Source organism: Cornus florida, unplaced genomic scaffold (assembly GCF_030987335.1).
Source record: "Cornus florida cultivar Cherokee Brave unplaced genomic scaffold, ASM3098733v1 CherokeeBrave_3.0.0_Hap2_Chr04, whole genome shotgun sequence".
Taxonomy (NCBI): Eukaryota; Viridiplantae; Streptophyta; class Magnoliopsida; order Cornales; family Cornaceae; genus Cornus; species Cornus florida.
This window is the reverse complement of record NW_026775574.1, coordinates 98,385,400-98,395,136: the sequence shown is the minus strand read 5'-3', so window position 1 is coordinate 98,395,136 and position 9,737 is coordinate 98,385,400. Positions and strand designations below refer to the sequence as shown.

The window sequence follows — 9,737 nt, the reverse complement described above, 5'->3', positions numbered from 1 at the left end:
GAAATACTCAATAATTTCTTTCGTCAGATTTATACAGCATGATACAACTTTATTCAAATTTTTGTTTACACGGCTGCTTGTAATTGGCGGGAAACATAAGTAATAGTTTCTCATAAATAAAAAATTTCTTTTGTCAGACTTGTATAGCATGCTAGACTTTTATTCAAAAATTTTGTTTGCATGGCGTTTGTAATTGGCGGGACTATGGCATTACTGGCTTATGTCAAAATATTTTTACTTGTATAACATGATATAATTGATTGATGACACATATAACAAAGTATTAAAGTTGCAAGAAATTCTTTATCCAAAATGAGGAGCTATGTTAACATTGTGTAGCCTAAAGCTGTGTTCACTAGAAAATATTAACTGCAATGAGCTACTTTATGTAGGCTAAGAGTCCATACCTCAAAACTATAACACACCATGCTTGCCTTCAAAAACAATATAGCAACATTAGTAAACAGCTATTTATGTAATGAGTGAGAGAAATATTGCAGCACAAATTTAACACAACCAGCATTCTGCTTTTTCTCCAATGCACTATGAATCCCCATTTTTGTATCCTAAAAGAAGTTTCACCTCTCCTTAAGGGTGGAACGTGCCTTCGGTATCACGTCACAAGCCGTTCTTTCAAAGAATTTGGCTGAAGAAACCACTATTTATTTACCACAAATACAATCAAAACGATAACTCTTGTCCAGACGCATAGATATAAAACTTAATGGGGTTTCACTTAATTCATCATGTCGGAAAGAAGTACAACACATCACATCCAACAACATTCCATCCCTTTCTTTCTGAAAGTGTGAGTGAAAACAAACAAGTCCTGGGTGAAATATGAAATGTGGAATCTAGCTCCACTTGGGGTATTTTCTATACATTCACATTGAATTAGTTGCAAATTGTAAGACAGCAAGCACTACACTGAGCTCATAGCAAAGATCAGTCTCACATTATATCTATCACTATTCACAGGCAAAAAAACAGCTAGCAAATGACAGAAAACACTAAAACTAGTGGGAAGCTGCTAAATTTCAATCAATATAGACAGCTTTTGCCTTCGCATCATCAAACCTATTCTCTTTATCTCTTATGCAAATGTGTTTCTTTCTAAAGGAAGGAAGGAAGGAAGGAAAAAAAAAAATTGAAAGGAAGAAAAAAAAATCCCATTTCAGACTAAGTGCATGAAATCACTGATTATGTGGCAATCTCATCAACTTCAGAATTGAACACAAAACTTGGAAAAGTTGTAGTTATATCCCTGCATTATAATCACAACAAATGTATTTATTATATCAGTCAAAGTTGTGAAGTGTTTGATATATTCACGAGAGACACGAACAAAATACAATTCATACCTCAGATATGGAAGAGTCATGATTTTCAGCAATGAAGGGTTTTGTGTCACAAAATTAAGCCATTCGGATTTGTCTATCTTTTCATCTTGATTTACATCTGCTTCTGAAAATGTCTGTTCACAAAATTTGATGTAAGGTAAGGACCTATGGTGTGGATTCATCTTAAACACCAACAGGATGAGAATCAAAGCTATATGGTTTATTGCCTGAATAGTCCTAGGGTCTTAACAGAGAGGACATTAATCATGTCCTGAAAAGTTTTCCAAGAAATTAAGGATCTCTTTTTTCTTTCCTTTGTAGGTCATTTTCACCAAAATTAAATGAGGAGTGGCAACAGTTACCTTATCCAATATAATCTCAATGGTCTCGTCAGCCAACTTCATTTCAGACTCGCATAAAAGTGCAATTAACATTTGCTTGACCTGCGGTTATGTTGAAACGGGTTGGGTTAGAATTGGTCAAACCGAAACCAAACCATATATGAATGGGTCAAATACAGATAGGGTAATGGGTTAGATAAAAGTAAAACAGATTAACCTAAATCCAATCTAGTTAAATTGGACCAAATTAAAAGGGTAGACCAACAAATAAACCTGAATCATATATATGTGTGTGTGTAGGTACATAACATATGTGTGTGTGTGTGTGTGTACACACTTCAAGGAAATAAAACAAAAAAGAAAAGAAAATAGGAAAATAATAATAATAATAATAATAAAAAGACAAAGGAAAGATGAGAAACTTCAAATTCAAATACTATACTTTTTAAACCGTGAACTTCATAGATAATCCTATAATGCATCACCCCAAACCCTAGCAGTCACCACAAATGTATACATATACATACAAACATGTATCATGCGTTTATTACACCCCTATTATATCAAGCAAAAGGTCAACAAGAGATTGATAGTAAATGGATTATTTTATGATTTTTATCTACATAGAGGAAAAATATATATTTACACGCACACATTACATACATATATAAAAGTTCCAATACAGTATAGTTAAATGGCAACAAATTCAGGAAACAAAAATATGACAGTGTCATGAAAATAATACCCATTGTGCATAATAAGTAATAAGTTTCACTATATGCAACGTTTATGACTTTCAGTTTCAGAATGACAAGTTTAAATTAGCCTTTTAGAGATAAGCAAGCAATGGGTCAGAGTCTTGTGGAGGCACGTGCCAATTGACAATCCCCAGCTCGTGTTCAATATTACATAGTATCTTATCCAGACATATGAGTTTTTCTTGAAAACAAGCTGCTTACATAAGTTCCTTTAATGGTTTCCATAGAGCATTGTAAAAACTGCTAAAAACTATAACCACGAACATACCTCTTGTCGCTCAATAAACCCAGTTCCATCCATATCGTAAAGCTTAAATGTAACTGCAACACAACGCAACCGATAGAGTATAAATAGAACTATATTGTAATGCGAAACTTTTGGATGCACTTTATGCAATCTGAGGTAATTATGATGTAGATGTAGCTTTCAACTTACAATCAATCTTGTCTTCTTCTGGGGCATTTGGGTGGAAGACATTGAGTGATCTAACAAAGTCACCAAAATCAATGGCTCCCTTTCTTTTAACATCAAACAAATCAAAGATCTGCATGTAAAATTTATCCAATTTTAGACAGAAAATAATTAAAATGGATGATTTTACACTAATTTTTTAACACACAAATTTTCCAAAGAGAGAAAGGAGGAGAAAATTTGTTTATAATTTTTGAAGACATGGAATATATAATTTATGTTCATCTTCAGCTAACAACCTAAGCTGAAAACCGTCATAACTCCATACCGTCAATCAAATCCAATTTCGTATTTAGTGCCTAATAGTCCCATGCACATCATATATTTTCCAAACCTAAGAATTAAACCATAACCCAGCTCCCAACAAGCACAGAAAATATATTAGTGTATACATATGCATATGTGTTGTATATAGAAGAAGGTTACATGGATTCCAACACAAACTTTCATTCAACCCAGCAAAGTTCAATCATAAAAATTTGTCCAAGGTTCTACTCACAAACATTGATGCAGCCCTTGGGTTACAACAAGGTTTCAAGAGAAATTGTGGAGAAATTTATGTAATTAAGATCTAGAAATGCCAATCAATTAAGCATGCAATAATCTCCAACCAACAAGAGAACAAAGAACACTAAATTTTACAACCAAGTATATGCAGAAATTATTTAGAGAGCAACCTTACTCAATGGAAATATAATCAAGCCATAAACTTCAATATATACTAAACAGTAACTATATTACATACCATAAAAGCTTGTGCAAAAATCCAAAGTAGGTATTATAAGCCCACAGAAACCAAGGCGAGATGTAAATGAACATTGGGGAATGGTTAGAAAGGAAAAAAGGTGATTAGCTGGTGGCGTAAACGAATGATATCATCAAGTCTCACTGTCAGCTTCCCCCAGTCAAGGGAAGTTGGACCAGAGCTGCAAATAGACCAAGCTGGCACATACAACTGGGCTTCAATTTTTTGAGATCCTGCCTCATGTTTGTTTATTATGTAAATGATCCTAGCTCAAAATGCAATGTTTGATTCATTTAATTGAGACAAACCCAAACAAATAAGTTAGTACTTCAATTTATTATTAGTAAAGTACTATTAACTTGAGACTAAACCAAGCTCATAAAAATAAGCTCCAGTTGAGCTTGGCTTCGAAGGTGAGTTGGGCTCCGACTCAAGTTCAGGGTTCTATATCTTAAGTGTAATTTACTCAACCCGTTCGAGTTGCACCTTGTACCTTCTTGGAGATGAAAAGGAATGGAAATATCACACGTAATATAGCAGGACCCAGAAAATACTTTGGAGGTGGAAAACCAGACAAACTCACTAGGATTATAGGGGTGGTGGTTTATTCAATATACCATGACAAGGGAACTCTAGTTCATTGAAGGGGATAATAATGGTTGTTAATCTCAATTCTCCCAGGAATGGCCTATTTATATTGCCTGAAGGCGGTTATTGTCCTTCGGGGCAATGGTCCAACAGTTCAAAGGCTTTATCACTGCAAGACCTCACCTACCTATGCATGGTAGTGGTTGGTTAATACTAGTTCAAATCACCACATTAAACAAGAGCGATTTGGCATTTAATGCAGTTGTAGTGGCTGGCTAAGCTCCAGTACTTGAGGTCTCTATCACGGTGCACTCTGATCCATCATTTTGAGTCAGGTCTAAAGACTAGAGCAGTTCGACAAACTCTGGTTCTCAGACTCCAGACCAAAAGGCCTTCCAAGTGTTCCTCTGAAATTGCAAGGATACCTAGCCCTACCTCTGCCTCCATCCCGTTCGCAATTCTTTATTACGTACAAGGTTTATTTGCGACAAAAAAACTCCTCGATTTGACTCAAGATTTATCCATGAGGAATAACTCCTCAAAGTGCATTTGGTGTTACTTGAGGTAGGTGCAGAGCTCCTCGACATGCACTTGGTTTGACTCAATGTTTAACTACTCAAAGTGCACTTGGTATGACACAAGATTTATCTAGACGTGCACTTGGTTTGACTTAAAGTTCATCTGTCGGGAAGAACTCAAGTTTGTATTTTCTTCAATATGAACTTTGTCGTTTAGTTGAACCCATGCTTTGATTGGTTGACAAATGACCACTTGCCACGTGTGCCATTATTAGTGATTGCCACATGTGCCATTATTAGTGACATTGCATGTGCCACGTGGAGAAGCGTGGACCATCCACACACCCATCCAACGCAACTTATCCACCAAGTACGACAGAAAGCATTTTGTTAAACATTGTGAACAGTAGTTTCAAAGTAAATCTCACAAGTAACAATTTTGAAATTTGTTTTCAAATGTAATGTTAACATTAGGTTATCTGAACAACACAGGACATCATATCCCTTACAAACCCACAGAGAGCACTCAGACACACAAAAGGCAAAAGATAACTCAGTTAGTAATAGATGTCCTGCAAACCATTGTTTCATCGATGTTGATAATAATTCGTGGTATTCAAGATTTAAAATTTACTACTTGCAAAAGATCATATGCTACGACCAAGCAAAAACAACTGTTCTCCAATTTTCACCACGTATTTACAAGAGCAACTACTCTCTTCATGTTATGGCCTAAAAACTATATATTAACGCAGACTTCATACACTAAAAATCTAAAGGGGTGTATTATTTATTGCTAACGAGCTTTGTAAGGTCCTATCCACCTTGAGCAGGCCGAAAAAATGAAATTTCAAAAAAATTGACCATAAAAATATCCCAAAGTTGACCAGCAGGCCCCCACTACCGCAAATTATGACTTATGACTAGGCTTTGCCACTTGAACGGACCATAGGCAAGTGGCCCTCCGAAGTGCAATAGAGGTCACCAGCCTAGGCCTTTCCCAAATGATAAAGCATCATAATTGACACCAGGTTGCATAAACAATCATGTTTCAAAATCCATATGCAGGTCACTTCTACAATCTTCATGATGTTATTTAAAGATAGTGTCATATTGAAATATTTCATACAAATATTTCATACAGATATATATATTTTTTTAATAAGTACACGATTTCACACACATTTTCTAAAAGTCTTCAAAGAAAAGTGTATGTTCACTTAACAACTTAATCATACTATGATAAACCAGGTTAGAAAAAATTTATATAAATGGTTCCAATTGTCTCACAAAAACAACCAGATTTCCACCTAAATTTGATAAATAGCCAACATAGCACGTATCATGATCAGAACCAGCACATACTGAGGAACCAACATTTGAGTTGGAAATATCAATAAGAAAACATTCAAAATTTGAATGGTGATTCATGCCATTAGATGAGAAGCAACAAAATATTTAAAGCACAGCTAAAAATCAATTTGGTAATAATTGAATCCAAAATGATAAATCACCATACCCGATTTGCAAAGATGTTCTCCTTCTTTTTGTTCTTGAATAGAGCCAATTGAAACTCTTCCTGCAAATTCAATAGAATAATATATATTGGTCAAGGCCCATAACTTTCCTTCTTTTTTCTCTCTCCAAAAGTAGGACTAAAAAAAACATAGATATTGTTCAACATATATAAAAGAAAGGCAAAGAATAAATATTGTTAGAGAATAACACACAAAAGAAATATCCTGAAAGTCACCGGTAATCATCACCTTTTAAAACTATAAAAGTTTCAAGAAAATATTTGAGATACTAGCACCGAATAAATGGACATAATCCGTGTACTTCAGTAAATCGTCATATTTCCAATGTTTCCTGACCATATAAATCATCAAAGAGCCCCATAATATGTCAATTACAGGGTAAATTGATCTGCATGATTGTCTTTGATTCTTTTCTGATTAACGCTAGAAAAAAATAAGATTTTTCTCCCTTATTGAACAAATATTTATTAGAAACCTTAAGATGCTAATTACTCTAAGAAAACTAAGTCACTGAAGAACAGAAAATATGAATTCAACCATCCTGTTTCCCCAGTGCCGAAACTTTTCTATAAAACAGTTTTACTCAGACTGATACTAACTTCACCTTTCTCAGAAAGTCAGACGCATTAAGAAGTGACTTGAATAATCTGGAGACAGGTCAAATGTTACTGCCCAAGTCACCACCTATCCAAATGAAAGGATGGAGTACATTGCTGGCAATCTCCAGTTTTACTTTATCTTGGTAATAAAAGAATGATGATCTTCAAAAATGAAGTATCATAATAGTACAAAAGAAAGATTAGTAATATGGGGTAAAAATGAGGAAGAGGCAAAGCCAAAATATGCCCTGCCACATAAATGAACTTTATTTATCTGGATGTCTGCAATATAAATGAGCCATAGATTAAAATAAATACATAAATAATGGAAGGGGGTAGTCTTGGTATAAACATTACCTTGTTTATTAGTCCGTCATCAACCAAGGAACTGCTAATACTCTTGAATAGTTCAAACAGGGCTTCAACTTCACTAACGCTGACTGAGGAACAAGAAATCGCATATGAAACTGAAGTAAATACAGAAAAAAAAAAAAAAAAAAAATGCTCTGGTTTTCACTATTTAGCTTATATGATTAATCTCAGAAGCTTTAGCCAAAACAATAATCAATCTTCAGATGATACTTAACTCAATAAATTCCAAAAGCCATCAAATTAAACAAGAATAATAAAATTTCACCAACACTGAAATAATAATTTTTATATTAAAAAAAAAAAAGGTGAACTTACAAGCTGTCTGTGAAGCAAGAACAACTGGGTCCTCGTGTCCAGGAAATTGCTTTTTTGCTGTGGAATGAAAGCAGCCCATTTACTGAAGAAGAACAGCTTCTTCGGTGCACTACGAAACTAGCGCCTGAGGCCGGGACTTCAGCTTCACTACAATATATCATCAAAACCATCTTAACCTTGCAAATTACAAATCCAAATTCAAACACCATCATACAAAACAATCAGTAAAGAAGAAAACATCAAAACCATACAGATTTACCAAATTCCCAGATCACTCAACAAATAGGTCCAACTTAAAATCAGATGCAGAAATGTACATCTTATCTTAAATAACAAAAATGAAAAGGAAATTGAAATCTGATCTTTCAGACCAACTAAAGAGAAACTATGGCAACCCAATCAGAAGAGCCATTTAATGAAATTCATTTATTTATACATCTACTGTCTACACACCCAACCCACCCACCACTCACACACACACAAGTTTTACTGCTTTTATTGGTTAGTGAAAATGATAGAAGAGAAAATAACAGAAAAATGAGAAAATAAACTAAAAATAAGAATAAACAATTAAGTAGGAATAATATCATAACATTGAAAAATCGAGAAGATAATTCCCTATTGTTGGGAACTACACATAGAGAATAAAAGACTTTTTTTTTCTCTCTTTCTTCCTCTATTTCCCAAGCAACAAGGGCTTAGCATTCTATTGGTAGCTAACGGTAAACAAATCAACTTCCTCAATTCTCCTTTTAATAAATAATAATAATAATAATAAAATTGATCATTCAAGTTGTCAAAACATAATTACATTGCTGAATGAAACAGAGCTTCCTGCCAAAAAAATGAAATTTTCTTTCAGAATCAAACATCTGAATATACACCACCTGCTTTTCCTTTCTTCCTCACTTTTCCAGCAAACCAAATAAGACCCAACCCTCCATTTGGTAGCTAAAAAGGGAAAGCCAAATCAACTTTCCCTACCGCCCTCCTTTCTTTTGCCTTTATTTCTCAGCTACCAAACAGAGAATCCAACGGCTAAACAAATAGAAATCACATAAAAGAATATGAATTGAACCAAAACCCAAAACACCAAAGCCCTAAATTTCCACAACTACACAATTTATCACCATTCAAACAGCGTCGATGTACGATTGAATAGACGATTTAGATCCAAGAAAGAGACATTCGTGACTTACCGATGATAACGACGGCGACAATCGCACTTTTTCAGTTGCAAAACTAAGTCGTAGAGAGAGAGAGCTTGAGAGAGAGAGAGGAGAGCTCAAGGGGTTTACGGAGCTGTTGTATAAGACAGATAAATGTTTCTGTATGTGAGTAGTGCGTGTGTATAACGATTGTTAACGGTAGCGATTGGCTCTTCCCACAAGAGAATTTGACGCTGTTTTTGTCTCGTAACGGGGAGAGAGAGAGAGGCGAAGTCGCAATTGGGAAACCAGGAAGAAAAACGAAGTTACTGGAAAGGTTACTGAAAGGTTAAAAACTAGGGGTAGCAAAAACAAAAACAAATGGTTGGAGAAACGATAATGTTTTTATATAACGGAAGAGCTTCTATATATATATATATATATATATATATTGAATAATACGTATATTTGAGTTTATTCACGGCAACAAATAACTAAAAATTCATATTTATATTGAGTGACTTTTTATTTAATTTATATAATTTTTTGGTTTATAAAGCCTTTGCCATTATGTTACATAGTTTGAGAAAGAAAAAGAAAATTAAAACATATTCCATGATAAATCGAATCGAATTAATCTGTTATAATAAAAAATTAGAGTTTGATTCCAAAAGGAAAAATTAAAGAGAAAATAATATAGACAATGCGAAAGAAAAAATGCAAAAATTCCCCTAATCTAACTTGGGTAGGCCACGAATTAAAAAAGGTATAACCGGAAAAAAAAGGGGGGGGGGGGGGGCGAACTAAAAACTCTCCAAATTTAAAGACAAATCAATTTCAATGTTCCATATCTTTAAATTCAAAAAGTAAAAATTCATTTACGTTTTGAATATATCAAATCATTTTAACAGTAAGTCAAAATTTCATTAACTATTGACTTTAATAAAACAAATACTACTTTAACAAAACAAATAGAGTATTAAATAAGAACTCATGAACTCAA

The 9,737-nt window shown here is 34.1% G+C and overlaps 1 protein-coding gene across 5 annotated transcripts; it reads right to left on the bottom strand.

The window, feature by feature from the left end:
- Positions 1–834: 834 nt before the first annotated feature.
- On the bottom strand, positions 835–9,052 carry LOC132304143 (calcineurin B-like protein 1). 5 transcript variants are annotated; one of them, XM_059801700.1, is made up of 9 exons: positions 8,786–9,052; positions 7,587–7,762; positions 7,257–7,339; positions 6,282–6,341; positions 2,876–2,984; positions 2,708–2,760; positions 1,703–1,783; positions 1,362–1,474; positions 835–1,264 (listed from the first exon to the last, which is right to left on the bottom strand). In XM_059801700.1, exons 2-9 carry the CDS (start codon positions 7,663–7,665, stop codon positions 1,201–1,203), a joined length of 642 nt encoding a protein of 213 aa, XP_059657683.1. In that variant the 5' UTR covers positions 7,666–7,762; positions 8,786–9,052; the 3' UTR covers positions 835–1,200. The 5 variants fall into 5 exon arrangements, with proteins under 5 accessions (XP_059657683.1, XP_059657684.1, XP_059657682.1 ...); XM_059801701.1 differs by having other exon boundaries at positions 7,587–7,756; XM_059801699.1 differs by having other exon boundaries at positions 7,587–7,733; positions 8,786–9,051.
- Between the last annotated feature and the right edge of the window lie 685 nt (positions 9,053–9,737).

Coding starts and splice junctions, on each gene's coding strand:
- LOC132304143 (XM_059801700.1), bottom strand. CDS start 7,665: ATGGGCTGCTTTCATTCCACAGCAAAAAAGCAATTTCCTGGACACGAG. Junction 6,342..7,256: donor ATGACGGACTAATAAACAAG/GTAATGTTTATA, acceptor TTGAATTTGCAG/GAAGAGTTTCAATTGGCTCT. Junction 1,265..1,361: donor ATGACTCTTCCATATCTGAG/GTATGAATTGTA, acceptor ATTATAATGCAG/GGATATAACTACAACTTTTC.